The sequence below is a fragment of the Gambusia affinis genome, linkage group LG03 (genome assembly GCF_019740435.1).
Source record: "Gambusia affinis linkage group LG03, SWU_Gaff_1.0, whole genome shotgun sequence".
NCBI classification, from domain to species: domain Eukaryota; kingdom Metazoa; phylum Chordata; class Actinopteri; order Cyprinodontiformes; family Poeciliidae; genus Gambusia; species Gambusia affinis.
This window is the reverse complement of record NC_057870.1, coordinates 7,268,726-7,294,818: the sequence shown is the minus strand read 5'-3', so window position 1 is coordinate 7,294,818 and position 26,093 is coordinate 7,268,726. Positions and strand designations below refer to the sequence as shown.

The 26,093-nt window shown below is 40.4% G+C and overlaps 2 protein-coding genes across 5 annotated transcripts; both read right to left on the bottom strand.

The window, feature by feature from the left end:
• Positions 1–151: 151 nt before the first annotated feature.
• idua (alpha-L-iduronidase) lies at positions 152–6,712 on the bottom strand. 3 transcript variants are annotated; one of them, XM_044110728.1, is made up of 14 exons: positions 6,383–6,647; positions 5,338–5,478; positions 5,125–5,207; positions 4,940–5,047; positions 4,489–4,584; positions 4,137–4,339; positions 3,053–3,232; positions 2,725–2,941; positions 1,733–1,942; positions 1,538–1,659; positions 1,296–1,421; positions 769–845; positions 551–651; positions 152–434 (listed from the first exon to the last, which is right to left on the bottom strand). In XM_044110728.1, the coding sequence occupies exons 1-14, from the start codon at positions 6,511–6,513 to the stop codon at positions 334–336; spliced, it is 1,896 nt and encodes a 631-aa protein (XP_043966663.1). In that variant the 5' UTR covers positions 6,514–6,647; the 3' UTR covers positions 152–333. The 3 variants fall into 3 exon arrangements, with proteins under 3 accessions (XP_043966663.1, XP_043966664.1, XP_043966661.1); XM_044110729.1 differs by lacking the exon at positions 6,383–6,647 and adding an exon at positions 6,654–6,712 and having other exon boundaries at positions 199–434; positions 1,257–1,421; XM_044110726.1 differs by having other exon boundaries at positions 199–434; positions 1,257–1,421; positions 6,383–6,696.
• A 918-nt stretch (positions 6,713–7,630) lies between these two features.
• On the bottom strand, positions 7,631–26,093 carry LOC122828377 (poly [ADP-ribose] polymerase tankyrase-1). 2 transcript variants are annotated; one of them, XM_044111876.1, is made up of 28 exons: positions 25,601–26,093; positions 22,523–22,747; positions 22,168–22,263; positions 21,159–21,195; positions 20,873–20,948; positions 19,106–19,126; positions 16,929–17,023; positions 16,787–16,853; positions 15,788–15,974; positions 15,091–15,212; positions 14,827–14,918; positions 14,644–14,722; positions 14,400–14,571; positions 14,164–14,243; positions 13,086–13,231; positions 12,838–13,003; positions 12,511–12,730; positions 12,282–12,391; positions 11,101–11,289; positions 10,763–11,009; positions 9,843–9,925; positions 9,600–9,720; positions 9,418–9,515; positions 9,241–9,315; positions 9,035–9,140; positions 8,358–8,544; positions 8,119–8,275; positions 7,631–8,034 (listed from the first exon to the last, which is right to left on the bottom strand). In XM_044111876.1, exons 1-28 carry the CDS (start codon positions 26,049–26,051, stop codon positions 7,948–7,950), a joined length of 3,792 nt encoding a protein of 1,263 aa, XP_043967811.1. In that variant the 5' UTR covers positions 26,052–26,093; the 3' UTR covers positions 7,631–7,947. The 2 variants fall into 2 exon arrangements, with proteins under 2 accessions (XP_043967811.1, XP_043967812.1); XM_044111877.1 differs by lacking the exon at positions 19,106–19,126.

Here is a 26,093-nt window from a genome sequence, read left to right as displayed (position 1 = left end):
TAACGCTACAACACACTTCCAAGATATTTCAAAGCAAAATCCAATGAATAGTACAAATTTCTCAAAGAATGTTATTGTAACTCACTGATGGGTAACATCTGTTCTGTGATGCTGACAATAAATTTTATTTAAAAAAAAAAAGTAGCTTGTCTTTTGTTTTTGTAAAAATCTTTATGTGAACAAATTCATATAAAAAAGCAAAAATTCAACACGTGAGTTTTTGACGTTCGTAAAGAAGTCAGATGCGTCCGTAACGTCGTCTGGGGTGCGATTTCGCTCAACAAGCCACAAATGGGAATCAGCAGACTAAATGTCTCTAAAATGTGCTGCTGTTTACTCCCCGTCTGAAAACCTCTCCGGCAGAGAGTAGGGCCCGGCCCGTCCCCAGTAGTCCACAGCTCGAACTCGGTACAGACCCCCAACCTTCTGGTCCACTGCAACACAAACATGATAGATAAGATTATCTACCAGCTCTGAGGCTGCAGTGAAGATCAGAATTTACATCCCCAAAAAGAACAGGAAAAAAAAGGAGTGGGGAAAATATGCCTACCTGGTGAGTAGACATAAGAAGTAAAAATGGTGTCCTGAGCATTAACCCGACTGAATCCCTTCTGGTCCGCAGAAAATTCTACTTCAAACGTCTTGATGCATCTACAAAATATGGGGTCAGAAGTGAAGGCTATCACTCAACCTTTGAAAGGTTAATCCATTTTCCTTGGATAAAACAGTCAAACTCAAAGAAAAAGAAATGTTAGATATTGCACTTACTTTGAACCAACACAGTGATCTGACCAGATAACGAGGACTTGGCCTTTGGTGATCCCGATGAAGCGTAAACCATTGACCTGACAAAGACAAAACACAGCTTGTGGTAGAAAACAGAGGGCTAACTAAAACTTATTTGACTGCAGCGCCTTAACATATTCATATTAATAAAACATTTTGTCATGGTACAAACACTGATGGTGTCCGTTTCTAATCAACTCACTTCTGAAGGCAAGTGGTCGAACTAGATTTTGTTTAGAGCTGTTAGAATAAAAGGGTATGAATACAAATTTATGTCAAACTTTACAGATTTGTTTTTGTAAAAAAATGTTAGAAACCTTCTTGATCGAGGTCTTAATTAAGGACTACTTTGTTTTGATTTATCACACAGAATCCTGACCGATTAGATTGTTTTTAGTAAATGTAACACAACGTAAAAAAATAAAAAAGGCAGTGTAAGCACATAAGAATGAACAAGCGTGTGTAATTACTGCAGCCTGTTTGTAACGAAGACTTAGACTTTTTCCAACCTGGTCTGGTCCGACCTCAGGCCGGGCACAAACATGGACCAGGAGGACAGAGGGAAGAGACAGTTTGGCTTTTAGAGTCAGAGTGTCGCCAGGAGGAAGTTTCTGAGGTCTGTCAGTCCGGGGGTCCTAATAGTGACACATCATCAGTGGGTCAGAAGCTGCAGATTAAAAATTAACTCGCCAGAATTTTTTTCCATCTGGAATTAAAACCTTGTTTAGATGGTTCTATTTGAAATAATTACCTCCACGCTCCTGAGGTGTCTGAACTGTTGCGCGGTGGGGAAGTCAGGGCTGCCCATGCTCTGCCACAGCTGGTGTGGGTTGGTAACGTTATTGTCCATGTAGTAGGTGACATAGACCAGACCTGGATGACAAACAGATACTGAGCTGGACTCAAACGTTTTATCTAAGCTGCAGGATTTTGTCAAAAAGCTTACCCTTCTGCTCAGCTAGTCCTTTCAGCTCGACTGCAACATCATCGATGCGTTGGGAAGTGCTGTTGTCGTCGCTGTTGTAGACCAGGACCGCCGCCTGCCAGCTGTCGGACCCGCCATGGATCTCAGGTCTGTGGGTGCTGGCGAGAACGCCCACGGTGCTGTTTTCTTGACCTCCAGAGTTTAAAACCTGAGCCAGGACTTGTGTTTCTCCTCATAGAGGAATGAGGTGCAGGAGTGCAATATTAGCCACATGCATGACATTAAAACATATATATATTTTTTTAAAATCACCGTTCCTGAATCACACTGTTCATGCGAGGCAAAATTTTTAAAGATTCGATGATTTTGGAGTTTCTGCAGGTGTCACCTACTCAAATGTAAGCCTGTGTGAGAACATTTTAAGACTGTTATGAATGAAATTTAAGCTCTATGTCACAATCATCACAAAAATGTACAAAAAAAAGTGTTTTTAATTTTTTTTAAGAGTACCAAATTTATGATACGTCTGGGGTCTTTTTGTAACTCCTGGGAGCAGTTTTGAGCTTCTCACACTGTACAGTCTTAACCCATATAGTGTCGAGCTTTTCTGAACAAAATGTACGGGGTATGGGTTGGCGACAGAAGCGGGTCAGTGGCAAACTGCCAGTAAATTTACAACTACCCATGATGACACAAAAAAAGCTAGCTAGCAAGTACTAGCAGTTTGCTACCGGTAGCCTTAACCGCCTCAAGACACTGGATGCAGCGTGAGAAGATGTCCGTGTACGACTCAAACGTTTGCCTATAGAAAAGCCCTGCAATAAAAAACCTATATAGAATATAAAAGATTAAATAGTCCCATCACGACAAAATTTAAGACCTGTGATTACTGTATTTAAGGCCAACTTACATCTTCTTTAATGGATTTAAAACATTTCAAGGTCTTAATTTTAGACACACAAATCCAAGTCTTTTAAATGATGTACAGACACCCTGACTATTGAGAAGGTCACCTAGTAAAGCCAGCAGGCCCATGACGGTGAGGACGGGCTTCCGGATGAGCTGGACATGAGGCGGCTGGGTGTTGTTGACCTGGAAACGAGCGGTCAGCGTGCGCTGAGTGAACGGGTGTGGGTGGTAACTCAGAAAGGCGTTGTCGTTGCTCAGGAGGGTGTAGTTGATGGTGTTATTGGGGTTAGCCAGAAGCAGATCCTGGTGCTGCTTTATTATCTGATTGGAGAAGAAGAAGAAGAAAAGATGACAGATGGAATCTGAGTAAGTGATGAATTATTACTTATTTTGTCTGCACTTACATTGTTTAGTTTTTTTTTTTTGCCTTACTTTTACCACCATTGCAGCGTAGGTCACATCAGCCCTCCATTCCTGAGGTTTGGACCATCCCACCAGAGGGTCGGCCTCATCGTTGTAGACAGGGACGCTGCGGAAGCCGGGGAAGCGCTTCTGGATCTCCCCTACTGTCTGGAGCTCCTGCTGGAGAATGGGCAAAGAAAACCCCCCTCCCTGGGAGACGGAAACAGAGAGTCAGCTTTTTCTAAACCACAGCTTTATCTCAATTCATAAAGATACCATTAACAAATGTAATTATTCCACTGATTTCATTCAAAAAGTACTATTTTGCCATAATTACATTGATTTATTACACACACAAACCGATCGATTTCAAATGCTTAATTCTTTTCATCTAAATTCTTATACCTTTTCCAAATTCAGCTCCGTGGAAAATAAAAATATCACATAGTCCCGATAATAAAGCATTTTAAAAAACATAAGGGCTATGTTTTGTTATGGCCTTTATGGTAACGTGAGGGTACGAATAAGAATGATGATTATAAGAAATATTGTATATTTGCCAAACACCACACAAGAAAAGAAAAAGTGTGGGTTGAACCCGGCATCCCTGGGAAAGAGAGAACAGTTTTGTGTACTTAAGGAGAATCATGTGTAGTCTTTAAGCCACAAAACTAGCTGTTCAAAGGCTGCTGTATCGAAGCATATTGATAGAAAATTGAGCAAAAGAACAAAGTTTGACTGAAAAAGGTGCACAAGTGACAGGGACATCTGCAGCCTGGGAAGGATAGTGAAGCAAAGCCCGTTCAGGAGTTTGAGGAAGAGTCGGATTGTTGAGTGTGGACAGTTTAGTTTTGTGCTAAGCTTTAAGTCATGATCATTAAAATAAACAGAAACAAACAGCGGAAATAAGCCACTGTGTGTGCAATGAGTCATTTCATGAGTTTTACCTAATATACTTCAATAAGGGTTTTCCTTTAAATATTTTTTTCAGCACAAGCGGCCTTTATTTTGATTTCCCACTCTAGCCACGCGTCGCCCCTCTGATAAACATTTGGATCATACGCTAAGCTGTGATCCAACAACATGCATTCATAAAAGAGACTGTGCGACCCGCCTTCTTGTGCAGGGCGATGTAGTCGATCCTGACGCCCATCTCTCCGGTGAAGTAATTGGTGCCGTTGTAGCAGTGCTGCAGCATGGCCCAGCAGTATGGGGAGCGGGGGGGAGAATGACAGGAGTCTCCGGGACCGCCGAACCTCAGGAGCGGGCTGGCAGCGCGCAGCCCCTCCGAACACGCGTCGTAGTAATTTAAAAACCCTGAAGGAATGTGCATGAAGCAGAGATCTGGAGTGAGGCCTGATGTAACATCTTCACCATTAATGCCTGTTGGTGACTACGTTTCTCCGTTGTGAGCAGTCACATTTCAGCGCAACACAAATAGCATGGAGTCGTGTTCTGGGGTTTACCTTGAACGGACACGGTGACATTATCAAAGTCGTGATTATTGGGTTCGTTCCACGTTTCAAAGTTCCACTGAGAAACTCTTCCTGGGCCGTATTTGTCTGAAATTTTAAATGAGCAACAATATTTCTTTAAATAGAAACAGAAGTTATAATTTAACAAGAAAAAACGACATAATTTCCTATAAACCAGTTGAGATTAATCAGTCCCAGAAGATATGTTTATTTTAACAATAGGAGATCACTCTCAAACAATCAGCTGGTATGTAAACGACATCTAATTGTTGCCACGGCGACTTGGATGTCCTCAATATATCACTCTCAAACAGTGAAGCATGGTTACTTTTTAAAAGTTTTCCTACATGTCTCAACATTTATTCTTCCATTTTAATATTTTATTGGACATTTGACTGGTGGCATTGAGGTAAAACAGCTTAATTAGTAAACAAAGACTCACCGATGTATCGCTTGGCTATGAGATAAACCAGATTTCTCCATTCAACCACTTGGGCTTTATCCTCCAGGTCAGTGAAGTAGTTTGAGACGCTGCCCATCAATTCAAAACCTGAAATTTATCAAAAGAACATTACAACGAATATGATATTTATCAACAACAAAAGCAGTGTGTTTCTAGAACAGTACCTGGTTGGAGCCCGTTATCCGACAGCAGTTCTATCAGCTCATCCAGTTTAGTGAAGTTATACTGAGGTTTTCCTCCAACATGTCTACAAAAATGAATTTAATAATCCCACTTGTTTTAATATGGCAGTAGGTATGCTTTCTCTAATATGAATTACAGCATATAATTAACCACATTTTGTATATCAGTATATTTTTGCTTGCTAGTTGACTTACTGTAAAGTGACCAGCTCCAGCATCCAATGGATCCTAACCTGCTGGATCCCTCCGTGTGGGACCGAGCCCACATAGGCCAAATTCAGCTGCTGGTCAGTGCTCAGGTCAAACTGGTCAGCCTGGGTGTGAGGAAGTGGAGGGCTGCACGAGAAAAAGAATATATATCTAAAATTAACAGCTTCTATAAGCTTTAATATTATTAAATTTATACATTTCTGTGGTGAAGTCTTGAGTCATTTGTTCATACTTAGCAGACATAACTTCACTTTAGAATATTACACAAAAGTCTGGCTTATTGGAAGCAAAATATAAATGTAGAATGCAGGTTGGAACTGAACAATAGCAGATAGGTCTCTTCTAAAGTGGTGGAAAAAATAAGTTATTTTAGAGTTTTAACAAATTGAATTATTTTACAAGAATCTGTGAGTTTAGATTAATGCTGTCCAGGTTTGACTTCTAAAACCTGGAGAGGCCTCATCCCTCTGGACTCAATCCCAAGGAAAACCTTGGGATTATATATATATATATATATATATATATATGCAATCTTGAAAGAGGTTTCTGAATCTCAATCGATCTGCATTCAGTGTGAAATAATTATGTCTATGTTTGAGCAGCACAGAGGAATCGGCTTTTAGATGTTTACCTTCAAAAATTAAGCTTAAAGCAATAATAAACTTTTTTAAATTAAATTTTCAGAAACTGAATAAAGTTGTCACAAAGCCGAAGTTGTGCTTCAAATAGGCTGACACCGATTTAGATTAATTCTGTCCAACTTTGATACGTAGTTTTTAATTACATGCCCATGTGACATGATTTCAAGCCAAAATGTGTCTTACATTTTGAATTTTTACAAAAATTTTATTAAAGGTTTCATAAATTAAGTTTAGTTCAACCTGTTTTCGTTGAATCACTGTGTCACGTGTTTATAGTTTACTTTTTTTTGCGCATGCGCATGACAGCGGTTAGCAGAACCAAGGGTGGTGATTTTAGCTTAAGAGGAAAATTCAATAAAATATCGCTTTGAAAGACAAAAGCGACCTACCAGAAGCCAGTGCTTCTCCAGAATGGTCTAAGCTCTCTTTCTGGTCGTTTCGCGTCAACTGTGATGATATAAGCGCCAGAATATTCACAGAAGCACCAAAAGAAAGCAAGAAAAGGCAAACTCCTCCACATAATGAACTCTCGCCGGCGTGTTCGTTTACATGTCTCCCATAAACGATCGGTCTATCCTCTTCTCAACATGTTTTTTGTAGTACAAGCTCAAACACTGAGCTGGAGCCGGCGAAGGACAAGCTAAAATGCAACAAACCAACCTGGGGGTAGATAACCGTGAGCTGGTCACATGAACACGGTGACGTATATAGCGCGACGCAAATGTAGTCTTCAGTGAAGGTGAAAATGAACTGTTCAAAATCAAAAGGTGGTCTGGTAACACTAACGTTCTTGGCTTGAATGCACCCCTCCACAATAAAAAACAAACAAAAAGAAAACCTCTTGTTTTTCCGTCTCAGAGCGTAAAACTTACAAACAGAAAAGCAAGAAATCATTAATAGGACATTTATTAAAAAAAAAAAAAAAAGAAAAAGGCATGAGAGGACGATTCAGATGTCATTTACATTTAAACGCAAAGAAACTGTTAAACAGCAACAGTTATACACAACCATTTACACAACCTGTACAAATATTTCCCCCCCTTGGTAATTTGTGACTTTAATTCAAAATAACTTAAATAGATTTCTAGGTAAAAGTGCAAATTCTTTTGCATGAATGTCTGAGTAAGACCATGGTGACAGAGGGTGCCTTGATGAGCTCAGTAGCTGCAGGGTGTTTCACTTGTAAGGCATCACAAGCACGTTACAACATCTACAACTCTAAAGTATGGAGCACAGAAACGCAAAATGCTTTTTAAATGTACAACAGTTTCACCACGCTTGATTATGATGACTTTCTTTGCATGGCTGAGCACACGCATTCTCTCTCATGCACATCTGTATTGAACTGGCAATATAATAGTCTCAAATCCTGTGATTTGACTGAGCCCTTTCCCTGTTAAGAATGTGCTGCCCTGAATAAAACCTCCAAAAAAATGTTAGTTTACATTTTAGGGTTCTTGGTAATAAGTAAGTAATGTTGTATTGTTATCTCTTCAGTAGTGTTATTGTTTAGCGTTCAAAATCAGTCGCCTAAAGAGAATAAACGCCCTCTTCGGTGGTGAAGTAGTCCCGTTGTTTCTTGTTGGCATGGCGAGGCGGTGTGGGTTTCACAGTCACAATGCGAAGGTGACAAAATGTTTATACTTCAAAGTCTTAACAAGCATCCTCCTGTCAAAGAGTGACGAGGATCAAACTACTAACCCAGGCACGCTACTCGGCCCTACATGCTTCTGTAATAACATGCAGTTGATGCAAAAACATAACGTCATCACCAAGAATAGTAAAGTATTATACAGCATATCCTTATGAAGCACTGGTCACCATGGTTTCTACAGGGCAGGAGGCTGGAAAGCAAATGTGTTTGGTGGTGAGAAAGGTCTTCATATAATTCCAATACAAACGAGAACGTATCAAGCATCGAGTCCTTATGTACGGCTGTGCAGTTGTTCTGTAACTAGGACTTCTGCTCTGCTGCCGCTGCAGACTGGGCCGCGCTCTCTGGTTTGAGGATCTGATAGGTGATGAGGTACTCCGGGTAGGCCTGAGCAAAAACATGGCAACATATTAGTAGTAACATAAAAGAGATCCAAAATTATTAGAGAATTTGCCCAGATTTCTCTGTTACCTGCTCTCCTCTGTAGATGACGTACTCGGCGTACGCTAAACCGTTAACGCTAGGTCGTCCGATTACCGAGTGATGACCTGGAGGGGCGTGGGCCATCTTCATGGCACTGAACTGTAGGAAGGACTTCCCCAAAGTCACCCGACAGAAGAGCATTTGTCTAAAAACACGGATGAGAGGAGGGAGGTCAGGCACACTGGTCGAAGAAAAACAGCAAGAGGATCAAAGGCGAGGAAAACAACCTGTGGCACAGGTAGCAGGATCTGTCTTTGTGCGTCGGGCATCCCGTGCCACCGCCGATACCGTAGACATACTGATTGCTCTTGGAGGAGTTTTCTGCAAAGTAGATCCCTGCTCCAAACATCCCTCCGATGTAAGCATGGCGCTCATCGAAGCCTTTGTGGATGATGGCGTTGATGAATGGAGAACCTGAAGGAAATGGGACACAATTTATACAGTGCCTTGCAAGATTTGTTCTCATTATTTGAACATTCCACATTTGGTCAAGCGGTGCACTGATTGGAGTTTTACGGGAGATTAGCGATCTCTTCAAAAAACCCTGACCTGCTAATTTTGATTTTGGCTGATACCGATTTTTTTTGTCAGAAAAGTCATTCGGTTGGCAACAGAGGAGTGACTATTGTTAAGTGTGATTAACCACTCCTCTCTCAAAGCAAAAGACCTTTGTGGGGGTAAATAATATTGCCAAATAAGATCGATTTCTCATTTGAACATCGGCCAATTGCCAGTTTCCCAAATTTAAGATAAAAAGAAAAAAAGAATCAGGGCCGATTTATCAGTGCACCCCTGATTTTGTCCCTTTAAATTACAAAGCTCAGTGTATCTTATTACCATTTTGTGTGACAAACCATAAGCAGAGCGTAGTTATGAAGTAGATCCTGATCATAATGCAAGTTACCGTGAAACAACATGCGCTCGTTGTGATGGTTGTGGTTCTCGTCTGCAATCTCCTTCTGCCGGTGGGTGTAACGTTCCCTCAGCTTCTTATTTACCACCTTCTGAATCTGTGGAGAACAAAAATCACACATTAGGCAGAATGCTGTCTCAACTAGCTAAACGATTAGTTTTCCTTTGGTTAATCGCAGAGTTAAAAACAAAAAATACCTTGATTATGTTGTATCTGCTGAAGACGCCACCGGCATTGCCTCCGTCCCTGTGCTCCCTTATTGTGCTTTGCATCTGAGACACAAACAGGATTTTAAATTTAAGAGCTCACAAACAAAATAACAAAATCATTTTAGCACTATATATTTATATGGTAAGCAAACTTCTAATCAATACCTCTTCTTCTACAGACTGGTACTCTTTGTCATCAGGAGACAGGTCGATCAGGATGGTGCCCTGGTTGGCACAGTGGAATGTCAGATACGGGTTGCCACCTGTAAAGTGAAAACAACCAATAAGGTTTTAGTTTTTTTCTAAAACGTCTGCTGCAGGCAGTTCAGTCTCCCATGATGCTCCACCTTGTTGCCCCCCCAGCAGCCTCTCAACACCCTTGATAAGCTTGTGTCGATGGCCGTAAGCATTGATGCCGATCTCCTTCAGCTCCTCGTGGCCCATGTCGGCCAACACATCCAGCGTGATCTGGAGGCGATGAACATCGCACAAAAAAAAAAAGAAAAAAAAAAAAAAAAAAAGGGGTGAGTAACCAGTTTTATATACGAGTTACACAGATTGTTTCTGTTTTTAATGAAGCTTTTACTGACCTGCTCCCTCTCAAAGATGTCCCTCAGGTGCTCCAGGCCAAGGCTCTTCAGGAACTGACTTATGTTCATGTCCAACATCGCCACTATGTCGCAAGGAAACAAACAGAAAGACCTTAGACTGGACATTAAAAACTATTTGATTCTTTGTCTTTTACATGGCTTTCTACTGTGAAAAATACATACGGAAAATTATTATTTTTTCTGTTTTTAATGGTGAAACTTAACGATTTCACACTATTTTTAATGTCAGACAAATGTAACCTAGGAATATACAGAAAGCGCACTTCAAATTATTTCATTTATTGAGGGGAAAAAAGCCAACCACACAGACTTGGCCGTATGTGAAAATATTCCTTTGGAGTTATTTACACATACGTAGCTTAGAGTACGATTATACTTGAACGAACCCCGGAGTTGAGCGTTAATACAGCTTTATAGGGGCCCTGGAGTTTACTAGAAATGGGCCCCACCTATTTTAAACAACTTCAGCATTTCTTCCTGACAGACCTGTAGTATCACAAACCTGTGTGACGACCTAAAGCCTGCTGAAAGACCTAGAAAGGAAATCACCCTGAAATCTAAAACAAAATCAAGAACAGATGAGCAACTCGTCGACATTAATTGGAGCCGAATCCAATGTAGATGCTGCGGTATAACTCTAAATTAAATAATTTAGAAAAAGACTAACAGTTATTGCAAAATACTTGTTTGCAATATTTGCCGCAAAGGTTGGCAGAACCAGTTATTAGGATTAGAAGACGACAGGAAAAATTGTAAACTGATTGAAAGTATGAAAAAAAAAATCCAAAAATAGAAGAAATCTGTAAGGGGACATATATATATATTTTTTTTTTTAAATTAAAGCACTGCACACTTATTAAACTGCCTGGTGTTTCCTGTGACCATCACAGTAAACCTACTTTCTCCTTCCTTGCGGTCAGTTCCTGAGGCTCCGTCTGCCACCCCAGGAGCCCCGGCGGCGGCGGCGGCAGCCAGCTCAGTCAGGGGCCCAGCGAGGTTGTCTATGCTGCTGGCTGCTGACAGACAGGACGGCGTGGAAGCTGGCGAGATGACTGAAGCACTGACCACTGTGGCCTGAGGCTTGAAGCAGCTCGGCAACGCGTCCGGAGGCATGGCGTCCATCAGGAGTGCTCTGATGTCGTCAGCCTGGAGAAACACAGATTTCTGTCATTTCAACAAAATAATAAGCTCCACCCGTCCCACACATAACCTCTCTTTCTCCTACAGAGAGCCGTACCGTGGCCAGGTCCAGAGCTGTCTGGCCCTCTTGGTTCTTCATGGTGGGGTCAGCTCCATGGGCCAGCAGGAGAGCGCAGAGCTGCGTGCGGCCTTTCTGGGCCGCCTCATGGAGAGGTGTGAAGGCCCATTTGTCTGTGGCGTTTACACACGTGTTGAATTTGATCAGCAGGGCTGCGATGTCCACGTGCTGTTACGAAGAAAAAGAAGAACAGCACGATGAGGAAGTTGCTCAAGTTCATTAACTCCTAAAGCAAGATCTAAATCACAGCAGCACTGAAACGGTGTTAGTAAAACAAACTGGTATTTTACACAACAGGAACATGGCAACAGATTGATTTCAGCTGCTAAAAGTGAGACAGGCATCAATTTTCAAATTGAATTGTTTGGGTTTTTTCATAACTTAATAGAAAAACATAAAATAAGTAAATATGGACCCAGAACCAAAAAATATTGATATACACAACCATGGCTGGAAAAAAAACCAAAAAAAAAAAACCATGATAGATCAGCCCCTCCAAGAAGTTTACTCAGTTGTAAACTTTGAGAGTACTTTTACTTTTCACCAAATCTGACCAATCATCTGAATGTTTTCTGTATTTCCTTCTTTCCTGACCAGTCACTGCAACTCAGCTGAATTTTGACCAGAGCCCTCAACCTCCTTCCAATTTAACTTCCTGTTCCACGGCGTCTCGTGAAAGCTGAACCTTTAAAATGAAAACGTGGCGCTAAATGACTACGTCTGCCATTTTTTAACATTTTTTTAAAATTTAAAATCTAAGATGTTCTGCAGGATTTGCTTATACTGTGTAAATAGTTCAACATGTTATTTGCTCTGTAGAAATGAACTCCATTAAAATCGTGTTTTTCTCAGGGAAGGTCATATGCAGCAATTTAATCGTTTTTGTAAAACCGTGGTATGGCAAAAAAAAAAAAAAGCTTAAAAAATGTGCAACTTTGTAATGTTTTAAAAAAGGCGCTGTGAAAATCTGTCATTTTAGGTTGCAACAAACTAAAAAAAACAAACATGGCAACACCCTGGAGGGACGGACTGATTTCTTATTATTAATCAGAAAATGTAAGTTATGTAATGATGAAAAAAAAAAAAGAAGTCAAAATCTAACCTCAGGGTTGAAACAAAAGTCATGTTTGTAAATCATCAACACCCCTCATGAGACTGACCCCATATGAAGCAGCATTGTGAAGAGGGATCAATCCTCCTTTGTCTTGGGCGTTGACGTCGGCCCCGTGCTCCAGGAGATACTCTGCCACCTCGAGGTTGTTATAACCGGCTGAGGAGGAAAAAAATATACACATAAATGAGAAAAAAATGCAAGTCTAGGAAATGTTTTAGCAGTAATACTTGGAGTAGCGCAACATTAAACCTAAGTCAGCTTAGTGGTGTCTGTACCTGCTAGATGGAGAGGCGTGGAGTTTCGCCCCTGGGCATCTCTACAGTTGATATTCTCAGGAGAGCAAAGTTTCTGCACCCTGGCGAGGCAGCCCTTCTTTGCAGCGTCCAGCAGGGCGGCGTCCCCACGCAGCAGGTCCTGGATGTCCGTGTCCCCGTCCTTCACCATGTCCAGAGGGATGTTGCCGTCACGGTTCTTCTTGGTGGGGTCCGCGCCATGCTGAAAAACACGTCACAGAATATTTAGTTTGCAGAGGGCTTCATTCCCACCATCCACCACCAGAGTCATCATTTGGAAACTGTACAGGAAGCATAATGGACCCTCACTTTGAGAAGCAGCTTGCAGATCTCATATTTTCCTTTGGCTGCAGCCTCATGAAGCGGAGTGAACTTCCAAAGGTCAGCCACATTGACGGAGGCTCCGTGTCTGACCAGCAGCTCGGCCACTTCGTAGTGACCGTAGGAGCAGGCGTTGTGGAGGGGAACTAGGCCGCTAAAAAAAAAAAAAAAAAAAAGAATTAAGGTAATAAAACTGACAGGTTGCTAGTAAAAGTTAGAAGTTTAAAAACACTAACCCTTTGTCTTTGGCATGGACATCAGCTCCGTGGTGAAGCAGGTACTCCACTACAGCCACCCGATTGTAACCGGCTGCAAAGTGAAGGGGGGTGGAGTGGCGACCCTCGAGGTCCCGGCAGTTTACGTTCTGAGGGGAGCAAAGTTGCTGCCAAATGGCAAAGATACATTAGGAATTTAAGCAACATGTCGGAGTGTGATCTAAAGTTTTAACCCTGTAAGACCCGGTGTTGTAATACTGCAGCATCTCTGTTTCAAACAAAGGAGAAAAAAAAAAAAGATAAATGTTGACTTCTCTTATAGCATTTCAAGACACTATTAGTTAAGTTCTTGAATGCTATTAGATAGGAAATCTGCATACTGTTCTCCCCCACAGGGTCACAAACTACCACAACCTGAAAGACTTCAGCTGAGCAAGATGCCTGTGATTCACTGCAACAGATCATTTAAAAATTAAGTAAAATGTCTTTATCATAATTACTATGTCCAGAGCATATTTTCTTATGTAATGTTTGTGCAACAAAATACAAAACAATTTTATATAATTACAAAACCATACAAAACCAAAAAAGAATAAACAATGTGGAAAATATGTTTTCATCTCCAAAGTACTCCAAAAGGTCAAGATCTTATTGTTTTCCTTGTTTTTCTATTTCTGGGTTTTCCAGGGTGAAGAAACAAAAGTGAGTTTTTATGGAAACATGAAATAACTATTTAAAAATGTCTCGAGGAGTGCAAAAACAAACAAAGATATAATAATAAAGAGGTACTGGGATGATTTTTTTTTTTTGTGGAAAAATGTTTTTGTATAATAACTCCATCTTACAACCTCCAGAATTCTGCTGCATTTTTGGATCTGTAGACAGCTCTTCAATAGTGGATATTTTTCAAATTTAAAAATTCGTTAAAAATACTTTACTGATCTCAAAAAGAAATTAAATGTTGTTGTAAATGATGTTAATTCAAATTCTTCAAGTTACAACATAAAAAAAAAAAAAAAATCTGTAATCAGCTACAAAATTCTACGATCTAGTGAAAATAACTAATTTACAGCATGTTCTGTTGAGTCAGGAAACTCACCTGCACTGTGTCCAGGTCTCCTGCTTTGGCAGCTTCCAGAAACCTGTAGTCCACGTCAGAATTCCTGGTGGGAACATTTTCTGGGAAAAACAATTTAAAAAATGATCAAAAGATAAGACTGTTAGCCAAAACCAAGCAATAAAATCCAGATCTCAACACCACAAAATCTGCCCAACACTGCCATAAAAGTCTGAACACCTGAAAAATCCTCTAAAATAACTGGGGACGCAGATTACCGTTCAGAATTTGCTGCACAGCCTCGTTTCCCATCTGGGCTGCGGTGAAGCCCTGTAGAGACACGATGGACGGGTCGGCTCCATAGCTGAGCAGCAGCTTGCAGGTCTGGATGTGACCGGCCAGCGCCGCCCTGTGGAGAGCCGTCTGTCCCAGAGTGTCCGCTGCATTCACCTGAAGTTACACAAACCAGTAACTCGTCAAATTCAAACTTTTCTACCAGAGCGGGAGAGAAACGTAACGAACCTTCGCCCCGTGTTTCTGCAGAACCTCCAGGATGTCGTTGTGAGCTCTCTCGGCAGCAACATGCAGGGGAGTCATGAAGCTGAAGCACATTAAAAAGTGGAGCTTCAGTATTTTGTTTGCCGGTGTTTTCATTACGTCCTCATTTTACAAGTTATTCCACACAGAGTAAGATTGCCGTCTTACTCTTTGTTCTTCTCGTTGATGTTGGCGCCTTTACGAAGCAGCAGCTCCGTCACCTGTTTTCTCTTCGGATGAGGGGACGCCACCGCGCAGTGCTGGAATACACACCTTCAACATCAGCCCACTAAAACCTCAAAGTGTTACTAAAAACTGCATTTCATCGTATCTAACAGAACAATACCGGTGAAAAAACAGAACAAAACAAAAAAACATGTTGAACTGTGAAAAGATGCTGAAAATGCAGTGGAAAGCTCTTCTGTTTCCTACCAGAGCTGTCTCGTTGCTTTGAGGATGCTTGAAGCCGATGATCTCCAAAGCCAGAGTCTTCTTCACTTTGGCCATATCGGCTTCACGGGCTGCCTGCAGTAGCGAGTGACCTTTGAACTCGTCTATGTTGAAAAAGAGAGGCAAATGGGAAAATGATGCTGGTTTGGAAACCTGCAGCCTTTAAGAGCTCGACACATAATGATGGAGTTAGTTTTAAACACAAACGTTGACTGTTTCTACAGCAGTCAGGATTAAAATATGGAAACTATTAAAGCATCAAAATGACAATTTGGGGTAATATCAGTATTACTTATATTTTCCCCTACCTTTTCGACACAGTGAAAAAATTACCACACATAAACATTGCTGCTTAGTTTCACTTAAATCACAATCTTGCATCGCTCTCACATGACCGCCCCACTCAATTCTCAAAACACAAACAGGAACAAATATCAGCAATTGATGCTCTCAGTTTTACTTATACTAAAAAAATGACTAACATCAAATTGACAAATAGATTAGTGGTGCATCGGATGGGACAATGACGGCTTAATCAATGGATGATGAATAAGATGAATGCATAAATGTATAAATAGGCAGACACATGGATGGATAAATAAAACTATATGTAAACATTTGAGATTCATTCTACTCAACCCTAAATCTAAAGGTCGACTCCAACTGAGAAGAAACTCACAGGTCAGCCTGTCTTTGAGTTCTGGGGTCGGGGCCATGTCCACGGCACTCTTGCTGTGACAGTTTAGCAGCGTGGGATCGGCGCCGTGGCTCAGCAGCAGGGAACACACCTCCACCCTGTTTTTTGACGCGGCCTCGTGCAGAGGGGTGAACTGCCACAGGTCCATGGCGTTCACACAGGCTCCATGCTGTGGGAGGAAAAGCCTGTCAGAGCATTTCACAACTCAGGAGAGTCCTGACGTTTAAAAACTTGCTCAAGGTCGGGCTGTGACGATTAATCAGATGAACTGATTACAGACACAGCTAATTCTGTAATCAACTAATTGTTAACTGAGACTCAAAGGAAGGCCATTTTACTGAAAGAACACATTCAGATCAGTAATTAAGCCAAAACTATGCAAAAGATGCATACATTTTGCATTTAAGATGAGAAAAACAAATGTCTTTGTAAATATATTCTACCAAAAGTTTCTCCAGTGGCATAGTTTTGGCTTCACACGGTTCAAATTCTGTTAGAAAAAAACAACTTCTAATAAACTGATTAATAAATTAATAAACACTTATTAATCAGTTAATCCAATAAATAAGCAAATCATCCCCAGGAGTGAAGCAGAAAAGGTTGAGTTTTTCCACATGGTGATGTTAGAAGCATGTTTTTATATACCGTTATTGTAATTTTCTTATTTAAGAAGGAATTCATTTGTCTTTTTTGTCTTTCCAATACTGTATAAAATAAGGTTAAGTGGCTTACTGAAAAATCTGCAATGTGTGCCAACTTAAAAAAAAAAAATCCAATTAATTGTCAGAATAAAAATCAAATAATTTACTACTAAAATAACTGCTTTTTGAGGCAGGAGTTTCAAACAATTATTTCCAAACAAAGTGCGTCTTGACTAATCTCATCACTCCTAGACATTGTTCTCATCACTCCTAGACATTGTTCTCATCACTCCTAGACATTGCTCTCAATCCTGTTTCTATGCAACAAAGTTCAACTTACTTTCAGCAGAAGTTCAGTGACTTCGTAGTGACCGTATGAGCAGGCGTTATGAAGAGGCACCAGGCCGCTGCAGGACAAGACACACATGACGACAGGAAACTGGGCACTCTGGTTTTGTCAACTTCCTTTGAGAGCCACTCACCCTTTGTCCTTGGCGTGGACATCGGCGCCGTGCTGAAGGAGGAGCTGAACGATGCGGACCCGGTTGTAGCCTGCAGCCAGGTGGAGGGGCGTGGACTGCAAGAGAGGACTGCCTGTTAGCCCATAAACATGCAGACATTCTCTCTCACACACTCACAGATCAGGCAGGCTTAGTGTCTACTGTTTCCAACGGCAACAAGTGGCTGATTAGAGCCAGAAGCAAAATTGCTACTGCAGGCTGTGCCAGGTGAGTTGCAGATGAATGGCTGATTTGATGATGCAAGTTCAGTAGAGTTTGAGGGCAAGCCCAGCACAAATAAGTAAGAATTATTCTGTTGCTCAGGATATTATAACATCCAAATCGGCAATAAAAAGCGTCATCCTGACTGCTCACCTTAAATATGTTTCAATGAAACAAAAAGAAAAAAACAAAAAAAAACTTTTGGTCTCAGAGATTAACAAGTGTGTTTTATGCAGTGAGTAGAGCAAAAGAGTAGTTACCCATTATGAAAATATGGTTGGGATGCATTACAGTTGGGATGCAACAGTGGCCTAATTTATATTAATTCGTCTCCATTTACTCCAAATGTTAAAATTACTATATTATATATAAATAAAATAAAACATAGAAAACAGAGTATTTCTACTCCTTCCCCATGTCGTCACATTGCAACTCCAATTTTCAATAAAACTTTATGGAATTTTAAGCCTAAACAAAAATTATGCATGTTTTCTTTGCGGAAAAAGCTTTTTGTAATTCTTCTTCATTTTTTTTTTTTTTTTTATGAATTCTCAACTGATTTTAGGTTTGCTTATTTTAATTTATGAATATGATTTGACATGTTCAATTGAAGCTAACTGAATGTTTACCCGTCACCCTCATCTGGAAGGTAAAACTCAACCTAAATGTAACATTTTTGCAGCCAACAGCAGGATTATGGCTCAGAATTACCCTTAGTTAAGATTCCATCCCTCTTACATCAACTCCATCTCTGCTATAGAAACACATCGCTCAGTGCATGATGCTGCTTCTGCCGTGTTTAATGGAGAAGATGGCGAACCTCCTAAGCCTTCATGAAACAGGTGGTTTGTTTTGGGTTTTTTAAGACTACGCACCAGTTGAATGTTTGCCAACTAGATGATTTCTGAAGCCAACAGTGTAGATGTAATTCTACGTAGAGGTACCAGGACACTACGTATCGTTCATGTTCTCTAGTCCCATCAAATCCCAACTGTAACAGGACGCGGAAAAGCTGGCGGAAAAGCAAGCCGAGGTTGAAAAAAAGAAAGCCTGCTGCAAGGGTAGAGGAAAGCAAATCATATGGATTCATTTAGGTCAAGAAAAATCAACATTAACAGATGTTCCAATTCTTCCAAAATCAAGCTTTTAAACTTAAAAAAAACAACAAAAGGGACATCATTTCAAGTTTCATGCAGTGATGTTAATGTCAAACCCAAACGAGGCCAAAGTGTAACATCTCAAGCCAGAGTGGTGGAGTCAAACTGATGAGGCATTTTGCATTGTGGATCATTCAGCATGGCATGGAACAAGCAATTAAAAGCTTTTACAATAAAAGGGCAGCACAGCTCCTGAATGATGATGAGTGAAATGAAGTCCATTTACTGCATAACAAACGGACTGGACAGGGGATGTGAGGAAGGAGGCACGAATTTCACGACAACTCCATGATTCGCTTGACAAGATGCAGAAAGGCGGGCCCTGAGGCATGCATGAGAAGTTGTCAAAAATATATATATAAATGGATAAATTAGAAACCCAACCAGATAAAGGCTGACCGAGTGATTCACAGAAGTGTGGGTGATTGTGCAGAGGATAGAGGACAGACGCCAAAAGACAAGCAGGCAGTGGACATTTTGAGCTCCTCTCCAGCTTTGGAGAGACGAGTCGTCACCACGACAACATCCCAGCTCATTCATACAGTACGTCGCTCTCGCTCACACAGCCACTTGCGCGCGCACACGCACACACACACACCAGAGGAGCGTCAGGATACATGAGTGACCCGCGTACCCAGGTCCATGATGTGCAATTAACAAGTGACAGGCAGCTTATTGGTCAAATTAAAACAAAACAATGATGGATTAAAAAGAAACAAAAACAAAAATAAAGATCACAACAGTGCATCAATCAAGTGGCCATTATCAAGGTCAACTTACCAGCATTTTTTGTGAGGTTGACTGATCGACAAATGTTGCCAGAGTCACACGGAAAACAAAACGAAACACAAATTACAAAATGACAGCATCTTGTCACAGAAATTTCCCTCTCTCAACCTAAGTCAATGAAAAACAAATTATTTATTTTTATTAAAAGAAAATAATTATAACACTCATCTGTAAAATGTGACAGAATAAATGCAGGACATCGCCAGAAAGAGCTGGGAGACGATGCTAATCTGAAATGTGCCCAAAGACCCAAAAACAAACCAGACAGCATAGAGAAGGAAAAAAAAATAAAAATCTAGATCTGACTGAAGGTCACGACCCTACTGGGTCGACCACATTTATTGGTACTACAGTAAAGATGTCTAAAAAAAACTAAATAAATAAAAGCCAGCAAATAATTAAGTTAAGAAATCCATCTTTTATTCCAGAAGTGTAAGCCCACAATCAAAGTTTGAATAATCCAACTTCTAATTTGAACACATCTACTAAGGACGGAAAGAAAATCTAATGGCAAGTAATAATAAAAAGAATAATTGTTAAAAACGATAAATGTCTCCTTCAGTGCTCCCATCTTACAACTTGTTGAATTCCCCTCTGTTCCAGGAAACCTCAATCAAATGGCTGATACATTATAAATTAAGAGATGAGTGAATTTAGTGTCAACTTGAGACGCTTTTCCCAAATTTAGTTAAAAATTGCCATTTCTTAATCCAAACATCCCCCCCATCACTGAATACTGAAATTAAAAGGTATGTTTTTGTCTCTATTTTTCTATGTTAGATTATGCCACTGCAATAAAAGATTAATAATCTTTGCCATTCAATAAATGTGGCCGGCGCAGCACGTTGCGATAGAGTTGGGATTTTAGTGAGAACGAAGTTGTGGATTGACACCTTATGAGAGCATATGTAGAGAAACTATATTCACATCTTCAAAGATTAATGCCTGGAAGTAAAAGAAAGATGACAACAACGACAAAAAAGAAGTCCAGCCATGTTAAAAAGAAAGTGCACCTTATATTATTTTTGACCACAAGTGTTTCAGAGTGTGCATCTTCCAGCATGATTATTAACGGGAAGGAAGCGGTATTTTCCAACAATGTGGATAGATCGTGGGAAGAAACAGGAACTTTGTGGAATATAATGGACTAAAACGTTTCTTGTTGCGACCCAACGTTTGTCCCCTCTGACTCAAAGCGACCTCTAGAAGAGGAGACGACGCTGCTAACAAAACGACACCAGGATCCAAAAACGTGATGGAAGACAATTCAGCTGGCACTAAAACGGGAGTTTGCGCCAACACTGTTTTTTGGTGAACAAACAGAATCATCATGGAGCTATCTCATCTGGTCTAATGGTTTGGACTTTGAAATAAAAGAGCAGGAATTCAAATTTGGAGTATGTGCACCTTCAAGGAATAAAATCCCAAGATCAAGACGTTTGAAGGGACGGGAACAGGTGGCCTTCCAGAACGTTCTGGGAAGCATTCATAATTACAAAGGGCGTTTAAATTATATAAAGCAGTGTTTCTTTTTGTGAGAGTTGATGCTCTTATCCTCAAAAATTCATACCCTACATCCTCTTTACAAGCTAACCCAGCGATTATCAAACTGCAGTAGTGGACGGTTCAGCTAGCGCTCCTGCTGCTTTCTCTATTTAGAAACAAAACGTCCATTTGGAAACTCAAAACAGCACTTTGAGTGAACAGAACAGAGTAAAAGGAGTCGTTAATAAGGTGCAGCACAGCTGGCTAATTTACCTTGCGGCCATCACTGGCATGACAGTTGACATTTAATGGAGTCAGCAGAGCCATCAGCTTTTCTTCATTCCCACTCCTGAAAACACATCAACCCGACAATAGACATCTGACATCATCGTTCTTTTGGGCTCAGGGGATGGAAAATGTACGTTTGCTGTGCAGCTACTTATTTTGCATTTTCAATAGCAACATGCAGCTAGAACAGCGCTCGCCCAGCATTTTAATTTCTACCTGAAACAAATTTGTCATTTCACATTTCTGCCTCCAGCTGCGTATACAGACTCACCTCGCTGCTTCCAGAAGTTCATCCTTCTTGTATTCACCTAAAAGAACAACCAAAAGAAACATTGTTAAAGTGAGGCATTTTAAACACTGTGGGTTGACATTTCTTTACAGTGGAGATAGATTTAGAACCAATTACAGATGCTGCATCCCTGTGGGGGTGGGAGGAACCAGTTGGGACTCAGACATGCTGAGTTTTGCTCACTTTGGCTCAAATGTGCCGACAATTTCCGTGCATTGCCATTAAATAAGTTATGAAAATTGTTTTTGTTTGAATCATTGCTAAGGAGCTGCAATTCTTTTGCAGAATTGGAACATTTACGGTGCTCCATTTTGTTTAGAGGGGGGAATCAAGTATTTTCCAGGCACACATCCATGCCAATTTATAGCACAATCAAGTGACTATGTTACCATTATGAAAATGCTGAATTTATCAAACATAATTTACAAGAAATTTGGTCAAGGGGAATGAAGCTACAATGCAGAGTTTTCAGATAAATAAATTGTATAATCAGGTGTTAAAACATGCCCGAATGGTTGCCATGGGAGATTCAAGACCTCCTTCAATATTTTCAAAAATTCTCACTTTTCTTCAAGCTTCCAGAAAATCCTGAGCAAAAATAATAAATACATAGAACCTCTTTATGGACTCACAAAACATTTGCTGCATTGAAAAACAATTGCTTTCCAATGTCTTCAAGCAGCAAGTATGTCAGATCATCCCTCAATCAATGATTTATAATCTTGTGAAAGAAACTGATTTGTTTTGCACCAAAAAAATACTAGACATAAAAGATACAGAAAATATGCAAGATGGTCAGTATATAGAAAAAAAAGAAGGAAAATATGGCCAAAAAAAACATGCCTTAGCTCAAAAAAGAAATGAAAAAAGTAGCATTTATGAATGAGTGCATAAACAGTAGTGCTTGTAGTCACATTGCAGCATTTAAAGGGACACTAAAATAAAAGACGCAGGCATAATCAGGAAGTGTGCTGCTGATTATTGTACTGACCTGTAAGGACAGCCTTAGCTGATGGGTCAGCAAGATCAAGAGCTGATTTTCCATCGGTGTTGCGGATGTTTGGATCAGCTCCATGCTGGAGTAATACTGTGTTAAAAGAGGGTGAGATCAATACAACTTCAATTATTGCATATTTCATTCATGAGGCATTCAGCCAACCAAGTGCTGTATTTACAAGACACAGAGCAAATTTACTAGTGTCAAAACTCTTGATTTAAATTCAGCACCATCGCCTTCCTACTTTAAAACATGAAGGTAAGGTTTTCTGCTCAGACATTCTCAAAGATGTTCTTCCATATTTCCAAAAATCGCAAATGCTCAAATGTAAAGCGGCAGGGGCCCTTACCAATGCACACATCTATCTTCCCCTTGATGGCAGCCTCATGCAGTGGGGTGTAGTTCCAGTTGTCTCGGGCATTGGGATCTGCACCTTGACACAAGAGGAGGCTGACCACCTCTGCGTGCCCGAAGGAGCAGGCATTGTGTAGCGGGATGAGACCACCGTCATCCCTGGCATGAACATTGGCGCCTGTCTGCAGAAGATGCTCCACCACATCTTTTCTACCAAAACCTAAAATAAATTTTAAAAAAAGTCAGCAGAAATTACAAGTGGAAAAAAGGAAGGATGTTAAAATATCTGGGATGCTGCGACTACATTCAATGACAGTGACTTTAATAATTCTACCTACAATATTTGTACTCTACAAATCAAAAAGAGGATATTTTTTACCTTTTCAATGACAATATCTGAAGCTCTATGTTTGTCCATGAGTAGACAATCTTGAAATGTTTTTTTTCCCCCACTAAAACTGTGGGAAATATTAGGGGTGTAGCGATACAATAATCTCACGATACAATATGCGATATTCTGATCACGATAGGATATACATCACAGTATTTGGCAAACAATACAATTTGATACGATTCGATGCACTTTTACAATCTTCTGAAAGATTTTAAAGGGACATAGTGATTTTAGTGACATTTTGTGTTCCATAGACTTGGATTTAATTAACGGAAAACTGATTAAAAGCACCAACTACACAATACCTGACTCTGATTGGACAGAGACTAAGAGTTGACAGCTGGGCAAAATGAATCAAAGATGGAATGATAAAATTAGTTTCTGTCACTTGATTCATGTGGATTTGACATAAAACTCAAAGTTTCAACAGGGATCCAGGAGCTGAGTGAGGAGATTATCAACCTCTGTAGACTCTCGATGTGCAAATGATTGCATTTATGTTTTTCTTTGGACATATTGTGGCTGCATTTTGGACCTTGAGTTACAGAAAAACAAAATCTGATTTGGAAAAATGTCAATTTTTTTCACTGTGAAACGCTCAAGTATTCATAACGAATGGTTTCTAGAATTTAGAATGACAATATATACACCATACATTTTTTAAACTATATGGTATATATGGTATAAAAAATATTGCAAGCAATACAGTTTTATAACATTATCATTAACATCAAGGAAATTATTTGTCAAAACAAGATGCCAAAAAATGAATAGTTATGTGAGGGTTAGGGGGGAGTAGGGGGAAAAAAAAAAAAGTCTTTTGGACTATAGGGAAAAGGCTTTTCTACCTTGGCTCCCGGAGTTAGCCGTGGCTGTAAGCTGTTTACTAGTAGCTCTGCGTCACCCCGTAGTGATCGACTCCTTGCAGCTGCACAGCGCCGCCATTCCCCTGCTTGGATCTCTGATTAGCTGCCTCTTAAACTGTCAGGATCTCATCATACTCTCAGTCTCTGATACTCTTTGACAGTTGCTAATAAGAATGATCGATCAGCCATCGTCATCATGGCCCAGACTGCGGGTTTCCCCTCTTCGTTTCCCAGCTCAAAACAGAGCGCCACTACCTGCTACGTTTTCATTCTTCGGGTAATCCATTATATACAGAACCAAACCACTAAGCTAGAAAATTACTAAGTAGATGTCACTAGTCGCTCCGATATCCAAACTTTGCATTAATTTCGCGATCAGCTTTTGCCGCTACTGCGTTCCGCTTCTCTTTCACGGTTACTTGCGCAACGTTGCTTCGTTTCTTAGCAACAAAAAAATATACCCCATCGTTATTTATTGAAGATTTGAGATCTCCAAAAACAAAGGAATCTAATGTTGCGTTTCGCTTTTTACGTTTGGAAGCTCATTCCCTTTCACATAACTGGAAAAGCCGGTTTTTGACATTTCTCTGACATTCGGAAAAATATGGTTTATTTGTTTTAGCATAACTCCGGTTTTACTTGGCCTATTAACACAATTTAAAAACTAGTGTGTAGTTAATAATGTGCACTTTAATCCCGACTTGAAAGTGAGACTGGGGGAGGCAAAGTCTTGCTGCTACGCGTCACAAACCAGACATGTTAAAAAACCCTATGGTTTAACGTATGGATACTCACTCATGAAAAATCGATACCTTCCAGGGGGCGGGGGGATCGAAAAATATCGTAGAATCGATATAATTATACAGCTCTACTGCATATGTTAACACAGATTTTGTAGAGCCTACCATTTCAATTTATTTCAGACCATGTTAATCACATTTGATCTTGTAAATGTTAGTATATAAAGACATATGTATATAAATTTAAACCATACTTAAAAATATGATAGTTAAAGTAACATGACCTTACTTTTAATTATTGCTTTTTAAGGGGTTTCGTATAGTTACACTCATGACTGAAATTAGCCATATTTTTTATTTTAATTTCGTTTATCCTCTTTATATTATGCATCTACTTAAAATACCCAGAATATTTAATGTTGCATGTGTCAGTAATGAAGACAAATTTACCTTTTTCATGCTGAAGTTGACTATTTGACTGGTTTAATGTGTCTTAAGTATGTAATGAGTACCACATTCGGCTTTGGAAGAAACAAATTCACAAAACTGTTTTTTAATCCTGGAAGAAAATCTGTCATTGAGATTAAGCGAAGCAAAAAGTCCAAGAATAAAGATAAATGTTAGGCGAAGTTGTAATAACTTCCCAACAAGTAAAAATTCAACAAAAGAAAAAATTACGTCACAAAAAAAAAAAAAACACTCCTTGAAGTAGTTTGGCCACAGGAAAGCAATAAAATAAACTTGCGCAAAAACTACGGTAGATGCATAAACAACTTGCTAACAGGAGCTAAATTTCTGTTACATTTTGTCCTGTTCAGATGTTTGAGTTTACAGACTACTGAATGTGTGATAAACAAAACGACGAGAGCGTCACAACAAGCTACTAAACACTTAGATGGGCAAAAGAAAATATGGTGGTCATAAAGCCTGATAAAATGTTATACTTGGGCCCCGAGGACCAACAGGCAACCCGTAATCATATTGCAATAAACATAACGTTGCTAACTGCCTGCAGTACCCCATCTTGGCGACTACCCCGTCTCCCCTGTTTGATTAGCTTAGCTCATCCTTACCCGCAGCGAAATGCAGCGGAGTTGATTTTCGACCAGCCATGTCCTTTGCGTTTACATTCACCGAATCCACAAGTCTCTTAACGCGGGACACATCTCCGTTTCGACAGGCCTCGAACAGCTCCCTGAAGGCCCCGACGACTCCGCTGCTACCGTCGATGGGGCTGGTGGCTCCTGAGCCGGGGCTTGATACGCTGCTGCTACCTCCGCCTGATGTAGTCGAGGTAGAGCTTGCACTGCTCGCCAGGACCGGGACTGGTAGGTCCGGGGAGGCCAGAGCCATATCTACCCCTCCGCTACACTCCCTCTCGCTCTCCGAGGAACCGACAGCCGGGGACAGCAGAGCCATGGGCGGCGAGGCCGGAGAAGCCCCCGAAAGGGAGCCGTTTCTCGGTGGAGATTGCAACGTAGTCTGTTGTTGTTGCTGCTGCGAAGAGCGACGAGACACCGCCATTACAGCAGCTCGGAGGCGATAATAAAAATCGCTCCTCCTTTC

Coding starts and splice junctions, on each gene's coding strand:
- idua (XM_044110726.1), bottom strand. CDS start 6,513: ATGTGGAGGAGTTTGCCTTTTCTTGCTTTCTTTTGGTGCTTCTGTGAA. Junction 5,208..5,337: donor CTGGAGCTGGTCACTTTACA/GTAAGTCAACTA, acceptor TCATTTTTGTAG/ACATGTTGGAGGAAAACCTC. Junction 846..1,256: donor TTCGTTACAAACAGGCTGCA/GTAATTACACAC, acceptor TGTCTTTGTCAG/GTCAATGGTTTACGCTTCAT.
- LOC122828377 (XM_044111876.1), bottom strand. CDS start 26,051: ATGGCGGTGTCTCGTCGCTCTTCGCAGCAGCAACAACAACAGACTACG. Junction 12,392..12,510: donor CACGCCTCTCCATCTAGCAG/GTACAGACACCA, acceptor TTTCCTCCTCAG/CCGGTTATAACAACCTCGAG. Junction 9,141..9,240: donor GCAGATACAACATAATCAAG/GTATTTTTTGTT, acceptor TGTTCTCCACAG/ATTCAGAAGGTGGTAAATAA.